General features: G+C 40.2%; 2 protein-coding genes across 2 annotated transcripts in view; one reads left to right on the plus strand and one right to left on the minus strand.

The window, feature by feature from the left end:
* Nucleotides 1-24,715, minus strand: part of LOC117471140 (neurofibromin-like) — an 82,868-nt gene that overhangs the window by 28,859 nt on the left and 29,294 nt on the right. Inside the window, 6 exon segments of the mRNA XM_034115941.1 lie at nt 5,116-5,226; nt 5,898-6,044; nt 15,333-15,479; nt 16,856-16,953; nt 17,082-17,240; nt 23,846-23,981. Of these exon segments, the coding sequence (XP_033971832.1) occupies nt 5,116-5,226; nt 5,898-6,044; nt 15,333-15,479; nt 16,856-16,953; nt 17,082-17,240; nt 23,846-23,981 (798 nt within the window).
* On the plus strand, nt 302-3,674 carry omgb (oligodendrocyte myelin glycoprotein b). Its single transcript, XM_034115940.1, has 3 exons — nt 302-521; nt 1,140-1,343; nt 2,306-3,674. Exons 1-3 carry the CDS (start codon nt 517-519, stop codon nt 3,279-3,281), a joined length of 1,185 nt encoding a protein of 394 aa, XP_033971831.1. The 5' UTR covers nt 302-516; the 3' UTR covers nt 3,282-3,674.

Consider the following 24,715-nt stretch of genomic DNA (forward strand, 5'->3'; position numbering starts at 1 on the left):
ACACACACACACACACACACACACACACACACACACACACACACACACACACACACAACACACACACACACAACCACACACACCACACACACACACACACACACACACACCACACACACACACACACACACACACACACACACACACACACAGCAAACACACACACACACACACACACACACACACACACACACACACACACACACACACAGCTTGCCTCATCAGCAGTGGGCTGACTCGCTGCTGCAATTCTCTCCCTCTCTCTTCCCCCCCCCCCCTCTCCCCTCTCCTATCCCAAACCTCCAGCTGCATCAGGGTCCTGCAGAGCGGGGAGCAGAAAAGAGGCCGGCACATGCAGAAAGCATGCTAAGGGCCACACTACCCACATCAATAAGTGCCAGAGAAAAAAGATTTAGACCTTCCAACAGCGACCAATAAAGCACAAAGAGAAAAAAACCCTACAGCGGTACGAGACGACAGGAGGAGAGGAGAGATGACAGATAAACACTAAGAAGGATGAGGTGAGTGATTTGAAACGGGACGATAACGATAAACACGCGACACACATGCACCTGAGCGGAGAGCCGGAACATTCTGATTGTTGTTAATGCAGTAAACCAACATGTAATATAGTGCTGGCTCTTTTGGATCGACTCCCTTGCTCTGTCACTAGGCAGATTTAAGCTTTTAGTATCGCATGGACACATTAATAAAAGTAATACTACAACATTTAATCAAAAGCACGAGAGAATATAGTCACAGCAGAGCACCCACTGCCATCACTGGCTAATAAATGCAGCGCTCTGACAGAGGACGTTTCTGGAACAAATGTTAAGGGTATTCCACGGTGCTGTCTTTGAAATCCCAGACACACATGGACCTTTAGTTTGCAGATCACAACATCTGCAGTTGTGGACACCGAGTGATGTTATCGCCCTGAATGAAATGAGTTCCACTGCAGCACTCAGAGCTCCTGTCCCACTGGCAGAGCTTCAAACCGGCTGCCATAACAAAATAGTACTAAGAATTTAGATTAAGCAATCTATAATATTGGAGTGACCATAATACATACCCATTACATATTTGTCTACAGTGCCTATCTTATCACATTTCATTCTGACCCTTCTCTTCCTCTGTAGAGCCCTGACCATGGCTGTGTGCTCTGCCTCCCTGCTCTTCCTGCTGCTGTGTGTGCTGGGGGGGGGCCCGGTGCACTCCATCTGCCCCGCGGTGTGCTCCTGCAGCCGGGGACACCGCGTGGTGGACTGCTCCTCTCGAGGCCTCACCAAGCTACCGCCTGGTCTGCAGCACAACATCCGCTTCCTCAACCTCTCTTTCAATAGGTAAGCAGCTCTGAAGGGTGATCTGGTTACAGTCCTGCTCTGCGACAGTTACTGTGCAACGGAAGGTACACTAACACAACTAAAGCCTAATCTTTTCTAAAAGAGGATTGGGTTAAAGGTAAACAATAAGGGATATTTGGCCAGTGTGTATATGGTACGACAGCTTGTCAGGTGAAGTGATGATTATAGGCCACCAATTAAATTATTACATACTTTACAGTAGTTTGTCAGATTCTATTGTACTTACTTTAATGGTTTATTTTTATTTCTTAAAAATATTTGTCTCTTTTTTAAGTTGTATTTCAAAATAGATTTAGTTAACATTAGTTAATAGTTTGCTTTTTTAATAGTTCTTTATTTGCTTGTTTAGTACCCCAAGTATGCATCATTATACACCAAAGCAAATTCCTTATTCCTTCTTCTAGTACTTCTTTTGTCTCTCATTTGATCAACAGTGCTTGCAAGCTAGCTATATCGGCTAAACCATGGTGCTCTGAAGGTGTCGGCAGGAAACAAACATGAAGCTATCGCAGCTAATGATCTGTCTACGCCTCTGACATGACTCACAATCTCATTCACTTTCTCACACTTGCAATGTAAGGTGTTAGGATGCTAAATCAAAATCTGCAGTGGGGAAGCAATGCGAGTGCTTCTATTGAGCCGTTTGTGTTGCTGTTAGCAATGTTAAAATGAGCAAACTTGAGGTTGACATTGCTGGTTAACTGACACTACAGAGTCATAACATATTAGTTCATAGACTACAGTTTAGCATTTCATATATTCACAACACTTTTATATTTTGATCAGCAAAGGTTAGAGCTAAGTTGCCTTTATGATTAGTATGGTAATATAATGTTCTTTCTTACTTTTCTCTCTAAAAATAACAAAAATAAATTCTGAAAAAAGTCAACTTGACTGTGTGTGTATACATGTATTCATTTTAAATCGCACTCTGGCTTAAGCTTGCAGGGTCTGGAGAGCCAGCTCACCCACTATGCCCACCTCCGCACGCTGGACCTGTCCTACAACCGGCTTGACACCCTCCCCCCCGCCCTGCCTCGCTCTCTGTGGGACATCCGAGCGGCGGGGAACCACCTGCGCTCGCTGGACAAGAACAGCACAGCCTATCACTGGAACCTGAAGGTCTTGGACCTGTCGGGCAACGAGCTGGAGAGGGTGGTCTTCATCAACAACACGCTGCCCAGTCTCCAATCCCTCAACCTCAGCCACAACAGGTTCTGGACTGTGCCCACCAACATGCCACACAACCTGCAGATTGTGGATTTGTCACATAACTATCTGGTGCAGATCCTGCCTGGCTCTCTGGACCGTCTGCCGAGGCTGGCCAAGTTCTATTTGCACGCTAACGGCTTTTCCTCGTTGTCAGAAGGGATATTTGAGAAGCTGACGGGGCTGCAGTTGATGACTCTTGGGGATAACCCTTGGGCTTGTGAAGAAGAGGAAAACATGACGAAGCTCCTAACATGGGCGGAGCACAGCCCTGCAACCATCTTAGGCTGCCCCTGTTTTACGAGACCCATCTGCGGGCAGAGCCATCAGGCCACAGCGGGGCACTCTGCTCTGTTCACAGAGCCCCCACTCTGGGTCGAAAGCAGAGGTGAAGGGCATGATGGTCCATCACCCGCCAGGACTGAGGAGGTCACGTCTAGCTACCAGGGCAAATCGGCTCTCTTTGAGACAGGAATGTATCAGGACAGAAGAGGCTCAAATGGATCTGAGGACCACGGGGTGTTTGTCTTAACATCCACCACAAGTTTGGATGGCTTCTCCGCGCACACAAGCACAACAACAACGACAGCGAAGACGACGAGAAAGCCCAAAGTTTCTAACTCGAGGAATAAATGTCTCGGACTCGTCATGGAGACTCGAGAAACTGTCACCCTGACTGTGTTAATCATGACAACAGCATTCTTCTGAACCAAAACACTTATTTTAGGATTATTCTGGACAGTGAATGTCTGACCAAGTTACTCAATTTAGAACGTACATTTTTCGTAAAAACAAACAACTGTTGAGACTATTACTGCCTTTTTTTAGCTCAACATGTACGACATGACAAGATCTCAGTATAATGCTTGCACTCAGACTGCTGTGCTCTATGCTTTCTTTATAATAGTGATGCTCGTGCTCAATTAGCCCTGTTAGCCATTCAAAACTTGATTGTATACATTACATAACACTCAATTACACCCTATTCAAACTCTGTCTCAGAGTAGTAAAGTCTACACAGCAAAATACGAAAAAACAGTGGTGACAATAAAGGGCTAGTTGCAAACATTCAAATACAAATTCATGGAATGGTTATAGGTGTTACTGCCTGCAATGGAAATGTAATAAAGAAATAAATCAGAAATTCAATGAATTACAACAGTGCAATGCAATGAATCCTCTATGATGTAATACTACTTCAAAGCCGTCTATCAACATACAGTATCTGCAAAGACAAGAACTGTTTTGTAAAATATGTTGTTTATTTGAATCAAATTGAATAAGCTGTGACTGTTGGTGCTGCTTTTCTTACTATAAAGCCATAGAGTGGCGCAGTGATGAGGCATTTTTTATGACATAGCATTGCAAGGACTCCCTCGTCAAAAAAGCAATTGTATTTTTCCATTGGACTTTCTACATTTTGCACAAAAAAGGATTTGTGGCAAACGCACGTTTATGATACTGCCAAATTGTGTTTAATAGGATAATCTCCACTAATCACCACTTTTATAATTGTAGAAGTGTGAATGAAATTCCAGGAGTAAATGGCTTACATCTGAGGCTAAAACAACCAAGCAGGTCACCACCGCTAAACTAAAAGTGACTTATGTTAAGTATAATGACGTGTAGTAGTTACGCAAAATGTATGTACTCAAACAAAACAATACTTTCAAAAAAGTTGTTAGGCTGACGGGTAAGTCAGACTATGCTTATGGAATTTCTTCCTGGGGGATTTCCAGGCTAATGATTCAAATGATTCTCTTTCACAGTACGCTGCGACCATAGGACAAACATGTTTCAGAATGATCCCTCCAAAGAAAGAAAAAGAAAGGCAAGGGAAGGTTATTTGTGGCCATTGAGATGAATCCAGGTGTGTATCCAGCTTCACATTTTAACTGCCACCAGCGTGGTGAAAATCCGCCTTAAATCAGGGCCTTGAATTATCACACAGTGCCTTTCTTTCATTCAAGTCACAAGACAAAGAGTAAACGCATAAACAATCAGTCATATGAGAGGTTAAACTGTCCATTTGCTTCACATTTCAAAAGATCCACAAGCACGTGCTTCAATTTTTAAATAAAATAAAAATCATTTTGTAGAATTCCAGTAGGACTTATCGTCACAAAGATTCAGTTAAACTTCATTGCAACCCAAAACCACCTAAATAAAATAATAATACAAAATTAAAAAACATAGGTTGAAGCTTGATTGGACATTTAGAAACAAACTAAAGTCAGACTTAATGCTCTTGTTTTTCTAACCCTAAAGGTTTTTCATGATCCAAACTGGAATGAATATAGGATTAGAGGTCTAACTAGGACAATAGAAATAATAAAATAAAAACTCCAGTTCCACTTTGTTTTCCAGTTCAACATGACTCAGCCCACATGCTGTTGACAGATGCATCTCCATGACAATGAAGGAAGCTGATAATGCAAGATTGAAAAGTAATAGGCATATTTCAAAGGATCTGTTACTGAGTAGAAACCTCAGAGAACCAGGCGATACCTGACACTCAGTGCAGAAGATGGATGACGCCTACCTGCGGGCCACGTAGTAGAAGACTGGGTTGCCGGTCTTGGAGGTTCCTGCCTGGTAGAAGATGTTGAGGGTCTTTAAGGCTTTGAACTCCTCCTTCTCATGAACCTGGTGCCTGCAGGACAGAGACGATAGGATCAGTCAACCTTCATTTACTAACAAGAGCTTTGGATAAAGTGATGTTTTATCACAAATCAGGATCTATTAAAGCGAAAGTATAAAATATTGATATAATATAAAATAAACCCATGAAGCCAATTTTAAAGGTCATCATAAAGCTACAGTGCGTCTCAGAGAGCCACAGCATTTAGCAGCTGCAAAGCCAGCTTTATTTCCTTTATGGCAATGATTTGATACAAAATATAAAATAAACATCCAAAACTGATTTTGTATAGCTCTCAGTCAGAATGCAATGCAGAATTTAGCTATTTGGTGAAATATGACATTGAAAAGCTGGATTTAGAGTCAAAATATGACAAAGAACTGCCTCTGCTGCAACGGAGAATAATGTGAAAATGGAAAAGTAACAAGGGAGACATTTTTATGAATCAAAGCCACAATAATTTAATCAAGCGATGAGGCAATAGGTGGGAATAGGATTAAGACACACTTCCCACAAAGGGTTTTTTAAGTGCACACAACTACACTCCTATCACAATAAGTTAGCTTATTTGAGCCCTACATGTAAATTAAATGAATCCGGCTCGAGGATGAAATGAGGCCGAGTGGGTATTCAGCAGGAGGGACTCGCTTGTTTTGAGGGACGGATGAAGGCTGATCTGTTACCTGGTCATGAACTCCTCGAACTTGGAGCTGGTGAGGTTGAGGCTGGACCAGTGGGTGTCGGCCACAGGTTTGTGTTCAGGAGGGCCCAGGTAGGCCAGCAGGGTGGCCATCTTGTCAAAGGGTCGTCGACCTACAGCCTTGTGGTCCCTGAAAATGACATCAGAATGAATCATTTAACGGTAATTATGTGATGAAGTAGTGGTAAATAATTATTCTGTCTCCATTTGGATACTTCTTAGTACAGTGCTGTGTTGTGCATTGTGAACAATTATACTTTGTGTGAACTTCTACCGCTGCTATGCCTTCAAGTGGTACAGCTTGAATAGTGTAAAAAATATGTAAATGTGTGACTTATTTTTGTATACCAATGTAATTTACTGTAGCAGCCGTACTTGTGGCTGGTTGTGTACTTTACGTTTTGTAGCCAAGATTGCGCTCGTTTAGGGTGACAAATGTCCAGTGCAAGACCCCAGGAAGTGAGCCGGGCAATGAAGCAACTTTTCTTAGTGTCTTAACGGCGGTACTACAACTTTCGTGTTAGTCTGTGACGCACACAAAAACCTTTCCAAATTGACTTACATTGGGAAAGTACGGAAGAGGATTAGGGCCAAATGAAATGTATTTTTTTTGTTCTGAGAAAAAAAAGTCAGAATTCTGACTTTATTCTCAGAACAAAAAAATATAATTGTTTTTGGGGGAAAAAAAGTCAGAATTATGACTTTAAAGTCAGAATTCTGACTTTAAAGTCAGAAATACCGGTAACTGTAGAGAACCAGCTTCAGTGAGAGACTTACACATTGCAGTAGGCAACAATGGAGAACGTGAGTGAATTTCTGCGCGCCAGAGGGGTCCAAGAGGAAACCATATTGCAAATGGAAGAACAAAAGGTGAGTTATAAATATATAAGTATGTTTTGGGCGTTCGTAAAAACAACGAAAAGGCGTTAGAATGTGAAGGTGAAATGCAGACATTGATGAGCTAGCAGCAAGTGCATTAGCTTATGCTATGGCTTATTCTAATTCAGTAAATAATGGTTTAGTTAGTTGACACGCAAGTTTGTGCTTGTTGGAACAGTGACGACTAACCAAGAGCAACAGCCTGGTGGTTTTCATGTTTCTGTAGAGATTTAATTAAGTGTGTTTAACAAGGCAGCTAGCAGCTAGCTGAGAGCCTGACAGCTACCTGCCTGGCGGGGAAAAACATATCGCCCAAACTTCTTTTTTTTTGCCGTCATTACTTCAAATAATTTTGCCTGTAACAGTTTAGAGATCAGTGGTCAAAGTACAACGCAAGGAGGCAGTTGCTAATTATATATACCCAACATTCGCCCAGTATAACCCCTCTCGGTACTGTAGCATCGTTACCATTGTCCATTGGGCCATTGTCCTTTTACCCCACAATCACAGAACTATCAGCATATGAATATGAATCCTGCTGTACTGTCTGAAGGGGATTAAAACAGCAGGACAATGTTGGTAATTTTATCTAGTATGTGTTGCTGCGTATCATGTCAGTCTCTAACGTTACTGAGTGTAACTACTCTGGTCTTAAAAGAATGTTACGCATCGAACTGATGTCCACAATCATATTTATTTGCCTCTTGGAACAAGTTAAAAACACTTTTAAGGGTTATACTTATGTGAAGGTTATAAACTTTAGGGTAAACAGGGAAACTAGCAGTTTCAGTTTTTTTCTAACAAAGTGACAACAGTACCATCATGGCAAAAACTGGCTTTTTAAGTTAATATTCTGAAAATTAATGAATGTTTTGTATTATGAACAGGACTGATTTGGTCTGCGAAATGGCAAAAATAGTATATATCTATATACACGATGTAGAAGGGTTGACAATAGTTATACAATGTGCACAAACTTGATTGTGTTTTCTTTTCTTTTCTTTCTTCTTTGCAGATTGACAGCGACGTCATTGGTCTTATGGATAATGCCACTCTTCAAAAATACATCCCCTCCAACGGAGACCGAATTGCCATCTTTAATTATTGTAGAAGTAAAAAGCCCACATCAAAGCGAAAAAAAGACCTTTATGAAAGACTGAGGGAAAAAATTACACTGAGATCGGAAAGTTCTCAAGGAAACGCATCAGGTACAGAAACAAGAAAAACACAGACAAAGAAGCTGAAAGCCACAAGAAATATTGAAATAGGCTTGATTCACAATGACACTAACACAACCAAACAAGTAAGGGCAAAACAAGGAGGTGGCACTAGACAAATTAAACTATCAACTAATGCTGGTTTGAATGAAATCCTTGAAACAGGAAAGACACAATTTTTTCCTGATGGAATATCACCTAAAGCAGGGGTTCCCAAAGTGGGGGTCGTGAGATTTTTCAGGGGCGGACTAGCCATCTGTATAATTTCCCCGCAGCGAGGCTCCCCCCGTTGACAATCCACTGGCGCAGTGTTTCTCAAACTTTTTCATACCAAGGACCACTTAACCAATAAAAAAACACTCACGGACCACCTGACTCACAAATATCCAAAAACAATAGGCCTGCTTACCACTCCATCAGTACAAAACAGCCTAATAATGACAGCTTAACCTTCTCTACTGTATATCGCCTCGTTCACACAATAAATCAACAATACAAATACAACTACAGATTATATAAGCATTGAGTTCAAATGCGATTTAAAATGCTCACAGGTTTTACACCTCTTATGAAATGTAAACTACATTTATTACGGAGTTTGTGTCCGAGCCAACAGACTCACAGATCGTTGGCTACTGAGAGATGTGCAAAATACACCGCATGTAGTACGACACAAACCTCCGCTGTGGCTTTTCAAAACAAAATGCGGTAACACTATGGTCGCAGGCCCAAGTTTAACTCTCTGAGGTCTAAGCCATATTTTCACATGTTAGGCTCGCCTGGGCTTTTTTTGTAGTGGGATAAATGTTCATAAAATACATCCATTGTTTGTTCTATATGCTTCTTGCAATCCTAAAAACATCGTATTTCTAGAACAGATTACAAATCGCCTGAAAATGGTACAAACAAGTGGCAACATGTGTGACGTAGGTGTTGCGCTGGGCTATATCATGCAATCGAAAGTGAAACTTAAGCTCGCTCCATTGCAGAGATAATCCTGCGAGTGTGCGGAAAACTTAAATTAATGTATTTATTCACTAGCACCCACCCCCCCGCCAGTCCACTTGAGGCAGAGAAACAACTAACAATCACTGTACATCATGCAAACACCCTACCTGACATGATTACTGCCTTTTCTGATGCAGAGATTTTAAACAAATCATTGAATGTGAGGTTGTGACCTGCAACCCACCACAAAAAAAGTCTGCAAACTACTGAAATTTGATGTTGATTTGACTACAAACCAAAAGGAGGTAGCAAATCATCTGAAAAGATTAATCGGAGAGCTAGATGAGAGTAAACTTCAGAAGTTTCTACGGTTCTGCACAGGATCTGATCTCATCGTGACAGACAGCATCTACGTGGAATTTGAGAAAATGACAGAGTTCACAAGAAGACCGATTGCGCACACGTGGGAATATTCTGCACATAGCTGACAGCTATGATTTCCGTTCAGAATTCAATTCAGTTCTTGAGAGCAATGTGTGGGTTATGGACATTGTTTAGACTCCAACAACAATAACCAAACCAATCCAAACTGTTAAGAGTTTTTCATGTTCGAAGTAGTTGTGCAGAATTGCAAGCAATGGTGTGCTATAGATACTGTATATTTGGGACCTAAAAGAAGCACTTCACCAGGACCTTTAATAGTTATATAGAAGTCCAGCTAGCCAGAAGGGAGCCCATCTTTCACTACACAAACTTGGTGGTGTGTTCACAAACTACAACAAACTTGCATATTGACTATTATTCTCCAGTTGCACAACACAAACCTTACTGGACAGAAATGTAATTTGTTCATGTAATTCAAGACCTTTTAATGCTGCTAAGATGTTTAAGGATTCAAACAAGAACAGTGGCATGCTTCATTGTTCTTATATGGAAACAGTTGTAAAATACAATGTACTGATTGCTCCCTCTTACTTTTTGTGTAAATTGTAAAATGATATGCCACTTACCCAGGTGAATGACTTGTATAAAAGCATGAATGTGTAGCTAACCCCTTATCTGACCATTGACTGGAATATAAAGTTGCAAAGCAAGTGCCTTGTTTAAAGCATACTTGTTTATTTAGAACATATTTTATACTAGTGTCAAAAGTAATTAAGACATAATCTTAAAATAATGCTTAAAATGTGGACTGGTTGGTTCTTCAACACACACACACACACACACACACACACACACACACACACACACACACACACACACACACACACACACACACACACACCACACACACACACACACACACACACACACACACACACACACACACACAACTAGTCTTCTACCAGTTATCTTAGTTATGAGAAGTTTTGATTACAATTGTTTGCTTTTTACTAAGATTGCAAGTATTGCTTTGATACTGAAAGACATTCTGAAGGTAAGTTGTATTAAGTCTCAACATCTGTTTTGCAGGCATTGTTGTGTGCAACAAAACCTATCTATCTAAACCTATTTTTATTTGTGGATACCTTAATAATTGTTATTGCACTGGCACAATGCAGGCAGATATTTGTTCTGTTTCTATATTTCACATCTTGTGGATCAACCAATAATTTAAAAAAAGCAATGCAAAAGGGCTGTAATTTTCCGGTCATCCTTGTGCGGAATTCTCATGTTTTGTTAAATGTTACTTTTAACATTGAAATGCAAGTTAAATTTACATTGTGAATAAAATGTATTTTCTTACACCACATTTGTATTCAGGTCTTCGATTGAATGTTGATAAAGTTCCCTATTCTTATGGGTATAAAGTGATTGAATAAATAAGCTTTACAATAGTTATTCAAGACTTTTCTAAAATATCTTATAGTAATTCATATTTGACACTAATGTGAGAAAAGTAATTAGTCATTTGGCATTAAAAACAATGATAAAATAATTGCTAATTAATTAAGAACACTACCATTTAAAATTATGTTTATGTATGCTTCGAATTCTTGATGCCTTTTTTACATATTCAATTTGTATTTAATTGTCTAGAAATTGTATCCTTTATTGTCTTAATAAAGTTAATTGTTTTTTTGTTGCCAAAACTAGGTTGCAATGTTATGGTGAATACAGTTAAAAGACTGATGTATATCAATACTGAGAACATATGATGAATACTGCACTGACATACTCATTGTATCAGCATTGGATACAATGTGCTCCTATATGAACTCACAACCAAGCTTCCCAAAGTCTGTTCACCTCTGGTTATTACGGCTACATTGTTTCATTGAGTTCCGAGAATACATAAATGTAACCACATTTTGAAATACTCAAAGTAATTGAAATAAATAAATAAAATGTGTTACTGCATAAAGACAATCTGATCCATTTAATTAATGTGTTTTGCAAAAAGGTGTGAACGATGTATCTATAGGTTAAATCATTCAATTTGTGCTTACACTTTTGCAAGAATGTGATTAGACATTCTTAGTAAAAACAATGGAGTTATGCTGAAAAAAAAAAACATGTTCATTATTGTATGCATATGTGGCAATCAATAAGGACATATTAGTTGTGTTATTACATTTGTACACACATTAGCTTTGTGTTACCTGGAATACAGTAAAAACTCACCTGCTCTGATGCTGAGTCATTCTAAAGTGATATTTGTATTCACCAATACATGGCACTAGCAGGTTTGTTATGTCAGCGAATGGCGTTGTTATCCTTTCTTAAAGGAGGACGTTTGCCCAGTGTAAGCAAGGCCGTCTCAGTTGCAGCAAACTACATGGCAATATTAATGACTGGCCTCTTACTGTTTTTAGAGCGCACATGAAATAATCTGGCAACTGAGTGAAAATTAGCAATCAGTTGTTACCATTGTGTAACACATAGTAAATGATTTGTGTATACAATGTAGAAAAATGTAACACAGATTTGGGGCATACAGTACCATTAAAAAACTGAAAAAATGAAAATAGTGTTGCTGAGAGACATTTAAGGGATACATGCAATACCATTGACTATGATTTTTATTGATACATTTTTGACTAAATAATTACTTATTTTTTAAGGTCACAAAGTTTTGTCCTGAACAGTATTTTGTGTTTTGCATAATGACATGTACGCTACATGTACCCTTAATCAAATACTTGTCGTCGTATTTCATCTCGTAACAGGATGTATAGATCAGCTGCAGTAAATGGATCTGCTGGATCATCCCATCCGTTATCCGCCATGAGTAGACAACACAGTTCAAGTACACTCTTCCATACAAAAATTGACCTCCTCCATGGCAATAGGTTTGAGTCTATCCTCAGCACTGTGCAACTCTGGGAATGAGTACATAATCACTGTCCGACCAGATGCTGTGTCATCAGTTGATCTTGGTCTGATTTTGTGGGAATTCCAGGTGTTGACCAATTAATCAAGTTCATCCTGCATAGAAAAAAAGCAGAGCAAATGTAGACGATGTCTTAAGAAGCTTTCGGACATAACTTCTACCTGTCTAGATGGAGGCTGAGGTTGCTGCAATGTCCACGAACATAGTGAATTATAATATTATTATTACTCGTACTACTTTTATTAATGACTCATCTCAGAAGGAAATGAAATATTTTACCTGAACAAGATTAAGGTAACAGAATAGGATAAGACTTTTGTCCAAAAAGTCTCCTGTGAAGTGCCCATCTTCCTGGAGAGTTTGGAACAGGTTCATCCAGAACTGCGCACTCTGTTTGCGGAGTATACCCCACCATCCTTCAACGCGCTGGTTTGCTGTGCTTCTTCCATAAAGGAAACTTCTCTCCCCAGCAAAACTGTCTGGGTGGTTCCTTCGCAAAAACATCTGCATTTCTTCAACAGAAACATTTTCCGTGCCCCTGTCTGCATGAATCCTCTCTGGACATCCACCTATACCTGAAACTGTTTTGATAAAGTAACTTGCAACTACTTTAGGATCACTGTTTGTGGTATAGGCCTGCATCCATAACACATAGTGGCTAAAACCATCCATACAGCCGTTGATGGCAATGCCATAGGGCTTTAGCTTATAACCATCCATGTGCCAAAGTGCATTTGGCCCTCTGCATCTGTACTGACGTCTTCTCAAGCGGTGGGCTCGTCTTAATTCCACACCTTGTGGATCAACCAGTTTGATGATGCGTTTTATGCTATCTTGTGACACAACAAGGCCCTGTTGAATTGCACGGAGAGGTAGCCAACGGTATCCCTGCATCTGTCCATTGGTCATGATCTCATGCTGTACAAAAGCTAGCACTTCCTCCAAGTCAGACTGGTTCTTCCTCCTGAACAGGTTAAGTCTTTTACAAATTCTCTTTAATGTTCGGACACTAATTACAATGTGATTAGTATGTGCCAAAATAGCAAGTATTTCTTTGTTACTTAGGGAAAGTCTGAAGTATAGTTTAATTAAGTCATCCAAATCCGGCACTGCAGGCATTGTTGTGAGCAGCGCAGCAAACTGATGTAATGCAGAATATAAAGAGGACAATTTGGTATTCGTAGGAGGGGTTGTAATATGGCAGTTGAAGTTGAATCGTACATCAGACAATAACGTTGCTTTTAATCTGCAAAAAAGAAAAGAAAATACATTGTTTAAATATTGTAAGGTTAAGACTCTTCTTCCTATTTTACACAGTATATGCTCAGTAAAAGTGTCCATTACGGAGTACTGATCTTATTTATCAGGAACACTTTATATGCAGGAACAAAAATCCTACCTTTAATTTAAAGCCAGAAAGTGTTAAACACTCTTACTGTTAACCTCACTGACTTGTTTCATAAAATGTGTATTTTTTTACAATATCATTTTTCCCACAACCACAACTGTCTTACTCCATTCTAGACGAGATGATGTTTGAGATTTTGATTATTTGTATGGTTAATAGCCTTCTGATTGTCAGCTAGCTGCTAGCTGCCTTGTTAAACACACTTAATGAAATCTCTACAGAAACATGAAAACCACCAGGCTGTTGCTCTTGGTTAGTCGTCACTGTTCCAACAAGCACAAACTTGCGTGTCAACTAACTAAACCAGGGGTGTCAAACTCAAGGCCCGGGGGCCAAATCCGGCCCGCCACCTCATTGTATGTGGCCCACAAGAGCTTGCAAAGAATATAATACGTTTATTATAAGGTTACGTGCCGCTTTACAGGAGCACGTTGCCCATAAACTACATGTCCCACAATGCATCTCATTTTGTGAGATGCGCACTGAAGAGACTTGAAATTACTTGCAATTATTTGCCCTAGACTTCTGCTTTCAGACAGTTAATTATGAAGTTATTACCCTATCCGATAATAATCCAATGCAGAGGAAATATTGTTAAATAATACATTATATTATATATATTATATATATTTATCTATGTATATTTATATAGTCTTAAAGTTACCACCGGCCCTTTGAGTGCAACCATAATTCTAATGTGGCCCGTGATGAAATTGAGTTTGACACCCCTGAACTAAACCATTATTTACTGAATTAGATGGGGGGGGAAGCCATAGCATATAAGCTAATGCACTTGCTGCTAGCTCATCAATGTCTGCATTTCACATTCACATTCTAACGCCTTTTCGTTGTTTTTACCAACGCTCAAAACACACTTATATATTTATAACTCACCTTTTGTTCTTCCATTTGCAATATGGTTTCCTCTTGGACCCCTCTGGCGCGCAGAAATTCACTCACGTCCTCCATTGTTGCCTACTGCAATGTGTAAGTCTCTCACTGAAGCTGGTTCTCTACAGTTACCGGTATTTCTGACTTTTTTTCTCCCAAAAAAAAAAAAAAAATTAGTTCTGAGAAAAAAAGTCAGAATTCTGACTTTTCTCAGAACAAAAAAGAAAAATTCATGTGGCCCTAATCCTCTTCCATAGGAAAGAGATGTCTGTAAATCAGCAGAATTATTTTGAAACCTAAATCAACTACTACGAACACTTGAATAGATCTTTAAATCATTAAAAGTTGTACAATCCTGTAAAAGCTTAATCCAGAGTTCTTTGCCATTAATTTCACTGAGCAGAGACTGCAGTGATGGTTGTAGGCGGGGCTGAAAGAAAACTTAAGTGCGCACTCTCTATGGTCCCACTTACGGGTACTTTTGCCCTCAACATTCAGGCCATTTTGGCTTCATGTGCCACTGAGCAACTTTCATAGGAATGCTGTATCAACGTTGTATCCAGTTCTCTTTATACATCCATGCTCCAGCGTTCCAGAGCACTCTACACTCAACCCTATGATCGTTATGAGCCTTACTTCGCATTGGGATGCACTCAAAACAGCAAATGTATAGACAGAAGTATGTAAATTGAGACATCATAGAACACCGCAGTTGTGTTTCATACAGTCCTTTATCCTGACCTGTTACTGGAGAGATACTGGCCGATCCTCTCCTGGTTGTTCCACAGCAGGCGGTGGAGGGCCAGCACATTGCCGTCGCTGATGAAGGACAGGCTGTGGTTCACAGAGTCGCTGGGCGGAGAGTCAGAGGCTATGTCCAAGAAAAACCTGGGATGGAGAGAAGAGTTTAGTTAAAGGGACTCTGAAGTGTATGTGTTTGTACACAAGTGGCGCTCTAGAGTAATGTTGTCAATAAAAAGGTCTGTAACCATAACCTTCTAACCCCTCATCAAGTACAAAAACGGTAGCCGTAATGAGACCCAGGGCTGCTGTATTACTAACCCCCTAACCCTGATGCAAGGTTAATCACAAAAGATGATGATTTGATACAAGAAAAACTCAATATTCTGCGGCTGACATGTCACATCAATAATCAACTGACAACCTCTACTTTTAACCCTTTGAGAGCAGGTGTAGTTTGAACCCAAGCATCATTTGGATATCGTTTTTCAAACAAATAGCCTTATAAGTAGGGATGGATATCGTTAAGGTTTTACCGGTACTACTACTTTTATCGATACCGCTTATCGATCCGGTCTTTTAACGGTACTTTTATCGGTTCTTTTGGAGAAGAAAATGAGGTAAACTAACTAAACAAATTGTTAACAAAACTAACATTGCTTTTTATTTAAATTAAATTAAATACATAATATTTCACATCAAAAGAAACAACAGTGTTTTAACAAATCGTATTACGTAATCTGATGACAGAATTGTAAACAGAATAGCTGAAACTTTAATAAATAACTCAGTTACCTCTAATCATTAACCCGTGTTTGTATAATTGAGTTAACTCCATTTTTTGCTGCTAGCATACATAATACCTGACGTGGAAACGTTACTCGTGGATGGGGCTACAGAGCTACCAGAACCCGGTGCATTTCTCCGTCTGAATGTGGTGCACTTTTGCTAAATGTTTAGACAAATTGCTCGTGTTACCACCCTGACATGCTAAACTCTTATTGCACTTTAGGTAACGAGCATTGTCCACATCGAGACGGGTAAAGTTTAACCACACCTCGGAGCGCGTTCTCTCCGCCATCCCCTCCGTGTGTGTGTGTGTTGCTGCATGTAGCAGCTGCGTATGTGTAAACTGCCCCGCCCCCTCGCACACAGACGGGAGAGAGAGATCTCTCGTCTGGATTGGAAAGATCGAAAATACTAAAAATAATCATAGACGCATTTTGCAGTCTTTTTGCGTATTAGAAACAGAGTTGGCGACACTAAAACAGCAATATAATGTTTGTGTAGCAATAATACATATGAGATATATTTTTTACGTGTCTCCAGTACCGATAAAAAGACCAATAACGTCGGAGCTTAACGGTATCACGGTCTTTAATAATTCAGCCCCGGGGCCCGTTTAATACCGGGGCTCGGTACCCATCCCTACTTATAAGTGGATAAAAACACAGTGCAGGGAGGGGGGGCCGGGGGGGTTCTGTGCAGAGAGACTGAATGAGGGGAGTTAACTATACTCTTACCTTCTGGCTGAGTCAAAGTTGCTCTTAACAAAGTCATTAAAAGGCCTCATGTGTTCTTCTTTCGTAAACAAGACATGGTTTGCAATGCTCTGCAGAATCTGTAGGAAGACAGGAATATAAAACATTTAGATTAAATAACTTTTAAATCGTAGTAAGTCATAATAGTGGAATAACTGTACCTAACATGGCTATAACAACACAATTACAGCGCAGTACGACTTCATACCTTTGACATGAGTTTGAGACCCCGTTCTATCCTGGGTAGGGGCTTCTTTTCCAAGATGCCGGCCTCATAGGGAGAAACAATAGCCGGGTTGACGAAGCGCAGGAACATGGCGCTGCCCACCGCTCCAATGCTGTTCTGTGGGAAACGCTGGCTCACCACCTGCCATGAGAAGGATGGAGGGAACAAGGGAAGACAAAAGAGGGGGGGGGGGGGGGAAACAAACGGGAAGTGTAGAACAGATGGAAGAGAAGAGAAGGTTTTGAGCAAAGGGAAGTAAAATGTAATATTGGAATATTGAAAAGAGCAAAGGGGGAGGGGTGATGAGAATAACTTAATAAACATGTATCAATCAATGTGTGACATAGCAGAGCAAGGTGAGCCATGGCCAGAGACAGTAACAGATGTCGGGTTCGGAAGGAGGGCGACATATGAAGAGACTTAGAATCTACCCAGGTCATTTTGAGCTCTAAAAGGAACTAAAAAGGTTCCAGTTACAGCCCAAGAAAGAGAAAAGAAAGGAAGTGCAGTAAAAGGAACCCCTCTCTGTTGCTGAAGAATACAAAAATAAAAAGCGGATGACAAATGTGGAGTTATGAGTTATGGTGCGAAGCGGTGGATGAGCGGTACAGGTGCAAATCCCAAAATATTCCAACATCACATGTTGCTACAAAGCTTCTGCTGAGAGCTCAGATCCTCGCCCAAGCTTTCAATCAGTCAACACAAATGAGCCACTGTTGCAAATAAATGGTACATTTGAAGGAAAGACTTTGTACTGTGATGGATGATTAGCAAAAACAAGGATTTGAACATGTTTTTAGTTAGATGCTTGATTTGTGGTTAACACAAGCTCAAGAGTCTTTCCCATTTTGTTCTACGACATCAAATAAATCTCTTAATACTCCAGTTGTGAATGTCCGAAGACTATGTAGCATATTATCAGCGATTGCTAACAAGTGACTAAATTAGACTTTTGAACGTCATCAATTCAAACACAAGTCCGCCTTTATCATAGTGGTGTTGACGTGAAGTAACATGAGCGTCATGTAGTTTGTTTATATCATTGCGTTAGCTTTTTATTTGTGGGTATTGCATTTAAAAAATAAATAAAAGAGGTGTTGATATGTGGAGATTATCCTGCTAAACAAAATGTGTAAGTATCATAAACCTATTCTCTTGGAAAAATCCCATTGCTTTTGGTCGAGGCTACCTTCCAGGTTGGCCTTCAAAAACACGTCATCGATGTACCACTTTATTGAGAAGATATACATTTGGCCTTTAGAAGTGCCTCTTAAGACAAGTCAATTAAAACTCCAGGCTTATTTTGAAGTGTCAGTCATTGCTTGTATCAGTAAAAAATAACATTACACTCAACAGGGTTGAACTCATATTTATACCACCCGAACATTACTAAAAAAATATTTGATGGGCAGGTAATGTTGATCAGAAAGATGTTTTGTCTGCACAATCTGTATATTGTAGAGTTGCCATTGGTCTAGGAAAGTGGATCCTTTTTTTTTCAAGAGGCGCTTTCACACCGCAGTACTTTTCCCACTTTAGTTCCGATATAGTTCAGAAATGTCGCCCTCACACCAAAAAAATCTGGAACTAAAATGAGTTCATGAGAACCTTTTTACCCCTTTTCCGTCCCTGATAGAGAGCAGGTACTTCCGTGGGAGAAAAAGGTTCCTATTTCTGATTGGCTGGGCGGATTGCAAACCACGCCCCGTAAAACTCCCAAAAAGTTTTGTGAAGCTGCCATTTTATTATCCTCGCATTAGCATTATTAGCATTGGCCCAGCGCAGAAACGCAGAGAGACTAACTTATGGCAACACAAAAGAAAACATGGGAGTGGTGGAGATGAGGAGGTGTCGGTGTTCTGGCGATTTACTCTGAAGGCTTCAGTAGAAGCTGCTGGGAGTCCCAGCAGCTTCTACTGAAGCCAGTCCCCAACTCCAGGGACTTCCGACCGGGGACTTTGGGTGGCAGTCTACGCCATAGATATATATAAAGGCTAGATGGCTCAAGGGGAAGTCGCCAGCGTAGCTCACCGGTGGCCATCTTGCCACAGTCAACAACTACTGCTACAGCTGTTGTAAGGTGAGTGATCTGCACAAAAATACTCTTAACTCGCTGAAATCTTGACTGATTTACAAACGGTTTGGTTTATTATAAACGTTATTAGCATGGCTATGATACAGGAGACAAAAAGTCCATGATTATAATTATAATTATAAGTATGCAGTATCATAACTACATATTTGATGTTTATAACAAACCAAACCGTTTGAAAATTGGTTGAAAATTGAGCAATCTATGGTTATTTCAATAGTGCACCATAGACATAATGTTATGAATGAGCGAGCTGCCTGTGGCAAGATGGCCGCCGTGTGGCAACGTCGGTCTCCATTGGCCAACAGCGCGGGTGAGTCATCTAGTGTTTATATATATCTATGGTATACGCCGTGAAGTTGTTTGCGGCCTGCCAGTAAACCCAAAGCAGAAGAAGAAGTGACGTCAGAGGCTTCATTTGCCTAACCCTCCCCCAGGGACTTATTCCGTTGTGAACGCGATCTGTACTTAGTTCATCAGAACTAAAGAGTTCTGATGAACCTTTGTGGGAAAAGTACTGCGGTGTGAAAGCGCCCAAGGGAACCCTTTCCTATGATTGATCAAACCGGCAACCCCCTGAATGAAGTTGGGTAACCTTTTTAATGGATATTTAATATTATATTAAATGCATCACAATGCCAATGTAGAACAACTGATAGAACTAGAAGTCTGTGTAAAATGAGCCATTTGGACACACATTGATGAGTGTGTCCAAATGAGTTTATATTGCATCAGAGATCAGTTTTTTTGAAACTTTTTAAACAAATCTATGCATTTTGTTTAGCAATAATTCATAGGCTTCTTTTTTGCAAAAATAAATATTGAGTTTGTTCTGATGGTTGGCTGTTTATTTGTTATAACTGCATACTTTTCCAACAATAATTTAGTTTGTCCATTGCTGCTAAAATGAACCATCAGACGAGCGTTTGAATGCACCCTTCTACATGTAGGTTTATAATTGTGACAACTTCCACGATCATGTGACCATTTTTTTCATGTTTCCTTGTTCTTTATATCTGCATGAAGGAATGTACCAGTCATTAGGTTACATTACCATGCTTCTATTTTTAAGCCAGCGCTGACCACTGCTTTCAATTCCTGAAACAAAACTGATGAACAGGGCTGACTGGAAGCAGATTACATAAAGTGTGGCTAATTCAGGGAACCTTTCTGATGGAAGGAGTGAGAGGGAAATGTGGTCAGGCGTGTTCCTCATGTGCAGCAAAGTAGATTAAGCAAGAACAAATCTTCCATGATCATTGAGTAACAAGAGGCGCTTTCACACCGCAGTACTTTTCCCACTTTAGTTCCGAAATGTTGTGTTCACACAAAAAAAAATCTGGAACTAAAATGAGTTCATGAGAACCTTTTTACCCCCTTTTCCGTCCCTGCTAGAGAGCAGGTACTTTCATGGGAGAAAAAGGTTCCTATTTCTGATTGGCTGGGCGGATTGCAAACCACGCCCCGTAAAACTCCCAAAAAGTTTTGTGAAGCCGCCATTTTATTATCCTCGCATTAGCATTATTAGCATTAGCATTAGCCCAGCGCACAAACGCAGAGAGACTAACTTATGGCAACACAAAAGAAAACATGGGAGCGGTGGAGATGAGGAGGTGTCGGCGTTCTGCCGATTTACTCGGAAGGCTTCAGTAGAAGCTGCTGGGAGTCCCAGCAGCTTCTACTGAAGCCAGTCCCCAACTCCGGGGACTTCCGGCCGGGGACTTCGGGTGGCAGTATACGCCGTGAAGTTGTTTGCGGCCTGCCAGTAAACCCAAAGCAGAAGAAGAAGTGACGTCAGCGGCTTCATTTGCCTAATCCTTCCCCCAGGGACTTATTCCGGTGTGAACGAGATCTGTACTTAGTTCATGAGAACTAAAGAGTTCTCATGAACTAAGTTCTGATGAACCTTTGTGGGAAAAGTACGGCGGTGTGAATGCGCCTAAGGTTTTTGGAAGGCAATGCAAAACATAAATCCAACTTAAAGACATTGCTCTTCATAAATGATGGAGGAGAAGGACAGCTGAGGAATCCCACGTGACAGAGGGAGGGCAGTTTTTCAGAACATTTCATCCAAAGATCCTTTATAGGGCATGTTAAGGGATTTATTAGAGTGAGCCAGTAAGGATGGAGAAACATGCTTGAGGTGCAGATGAAACGTTCTGAGAAAATGTCTCCTGGAGAGCAAACAAAGAGTGTAGAAAGAAAAGAGAGAGTTCCGCAGTTTCCTGGGAACTGTTAATTGAAAATACACCAAATGGCGCCAATATTAGTACAATGATTTTAAGAGAGGGTTATACAAAGCTGATTATGGAGAACAGAATAAAAACATTTCCACCAAATCAAAACCAACATTTGAAAATGAAGAAAATAAAATGAAGAAAATAAAATGAAGAAAATAAAATGCAAAAAAAGCCTTATTTTTTTTGCTTTGGGGGAGGGGGAAGTGTCTGAGGGAAAATAGATTCTCCAAACTTACTGCTTTTTTGTTTTCCTTTTTTTCTTTTACTGTTGCTTTATTCAGTAGAGAGTGGCAAGTAGCCTACAGAACAGAGATGAGCACAATCATGGTCACAGCACCAGCTACACAACACACGCACAACACACACTCTAACCACTCAAGGTGTAAGCACATTCACATCTAGGTATAAACACAGGAAAATCAAAATCTGCTGTTAGAAAAGTGTTCATCACTGCTCAGGGGACTCAAAGCATGTCCATGCATGCTCCAACAGACTGTGTGTGTGTGTGTGTGTGTGTGTGTGTGTGTGTGTGTGTGTGTGTGTGTGTGTGTGTGTGTGTGTGTGTTTGTGTGTGTGTGTGTCTACATAGCCGCGAAAGGAAATCCAAGATGGAGAATGAAAAATCAAAGATGTCAACACATGGAAAATACAAAATCTGTGGTAAACGAAACAGACCTTGTTTTATAGGTTTTGTTGTGAAGTATTCGGAATTAGTAATAAGTCTATTTATGTCGTTTTTAAGCGTGGACAGGCAGGGCAGGGGAGCTCTTTTTTCCCCAAGTAAGTGTAAGAGGCAGAAGCAGTGTGAGGTGGAAAATGCTTGCATTTGAGGTTAGACTATGATATTGTTTTAGATACATTTGGTATATTTAAAAAGGACTGTCATTTGATGTGATCACACTTAATCCATTTGTTTTGGCCATGGACAGTAGGAGCCATTCCCTACGAACATCTGTCCCCTACCAGCGTTTTTAACAACGGTTGTGGTCCAATTGTTTTTTTTGTTTTGGAAGGTTCCTAACTGTGTGAAATGACCCGGAAGTAAATAAGTGTCAGTCATTATGAGAGCTTGTTTGAATTCTCTAGATGATTGGTAAAGGAGATGACCAGGGAAGAATTTAAGCACTTTTCCTTAGGACACCGTCCCTTGCGAAAGGAGATAAGGTCGTTTACAGTAACAACCGATCGTGACCGAAGAACACAAAGTTACAGTGCTTATTATTCAGCATTTTCAAATGGACTATTTAAGTATGGGTTCAATTGTTAAATCAGACTTTAAATGGAATATGACACTGATTTAAAGTTGGTAGAGAACATTTTATAAAAAGCTATACTGCATCATCATAAATAATACTTCATTGTTCTTGTAGTGCCAACTGCTCATCATTTCAGAAAAGAATGGAAAATTATACTTTTCTCAATTTCTCAAGTGTGTTTTCCTAAGTCATTAATATACGTAAACTGATTAGCTTTCAAGTGTTAATCAGACTTACAAACCCCCCAGAAATCAATATATCCTCTTGGGCTAAACAAACAGTTTGAGGGCATTTTATCCATATTTTCTGCCATTTATAGACAATCAATCGCTGACTAAAGATCCTCGTCAGCTGATTGGATGTTGCGCCAGCCCTATCTGTGTAGACTTCCTGCTGTCAGTGCTTGAAGGACTTAAGTGAGAACAGTAAACGATGAATTGTCATGATGGCAAAAGTCTGCCTTTTACACAGGGAGGGGGGGTGGCTCAGGGGTTAAATGGACGTCTATCAGAATCAATCAGAGGATCGGTGGTTCAATACCCAAACCCCTGTAGCCAAGATGTTGAACTGTCCTTGCGCAAGATATTTTACCCCAAAGTGATCCAATATTAAAGTATGTAAGGTGCTTTGGGAAAGAAAATCAACTAAATAGAGTGGTGCAGGAATGGGTCGTTGTTTTTAGTTAGATGCCTGCTAGAGGCTAGCTCTGATGTTTAGCTTAGCATTGGTGATGGTTGGTGCAGCCATGTGACCGTGATGTAGTTCGTTTACAGCCTAATGTTAGCTTTTTACTTCTGCCGATTGCAATTACGCTTCAAAGTATCATAAACGTGTGTTTGCCACAGATCTTATTTTCTGCAATATTCCAAAATCCAATAGATAAATGTAATACAGTTTTATATTTTTGGGTCAGCTAAAAATATATCATGATTAGTGTCCCATGGTGCTTCAGGGGATTTCTGCCCTTATGCACAATTAACGTTGAAACACTGACCACCGAAGATCTGTATGTTTTGACCCAGCAGATTGTGTGAAGGATGTACAGCTGTGCAATGAGTGGAGAGGCAGGAGCTTGAAATGTGTAAGTGACACTGCACACACACAGGTGAGGGCAGAGAGGCTGAGGTGAGCAGCTGGGGGCCGTGGTGGAGGGAGTACCTGGTAGAGACAGTGGCAGACGCTGCGGAGCTGGGGGGGGAACTCGCTGGACGAACCGATGATGGCTTGGAAGAAGCGCTCAGTTATCTGCAGAAGGTTCCTTTGGTTCTCCTCCAGGTTCTCCCCTTGTTCCAGTCTGAGAGGACCGTAAGGAAGACATTAATACATGGCTCAGATGAATACTCCATTCTGATTTGGAATTCAGCAGCAGTCTGCTATCAAAAAAAGAGCATATTGTTACTAAGGAAGCTCCTTTAAATGTATCCATCCACAAAAAGAAGTACGTCAATTACTCATCAGCTGTGGCCAAAAACAACACATCATCAGAAAACCCCATTCAAAAAATGTGTGGAGAACAACATTATTGATTCATGATGGCTAAAGTGTCCCCAGTAAAGAGAAGTAAAAAGCAGAGAAAGAAAGAGGTGAAACGACACAGATAAATCAGCAGCAGAGGACAGACAGGAAGTCATCACTAAAGGAGCACTGAATGGACTTTGGCAGTGTTTAAAGACTTGTTCGTGGAAAAGAAAATGTGAACAGACTCGGACAGTTACAGTAACCACTGCATCAATCAGTGCTGCCATTATTTTAGGTAACCATGCTGTCATTGTAGTTCCAGCCGCAATACAATATATTTGTTTAAAACAATTATGTTGTGTCAAACCCTGTATAAAGCTGAGTGAATTCAATGTGACTTTTTTTTTTTAAATGAACGTTTCTATGCCAGTATCTTGTCTGAATTCAGATTTGTGTTAATCTTCAACATCAGTAATACTTCTTCCGTTTTTTAGTGTTCCGAATACAGACAATTAATGAATTCTGTTGAATATGGAAACAAAATATTACATTGGTTATTTTACATTTCAT

This window comes from Trematomus bernacchii, unplaced genomic scaffold (assembly GCF_902827165.1).
Source record: "Trematomus bernacchii unplaced genomic scaffold, fTreBer1.1, whole genome shotgun sequence".
NCBI lineage: Eukaryota > Metazoa > Chordata > Actinopteri > Perciformes > Nototheniidae > Trematomus > Trematomus bernacchii.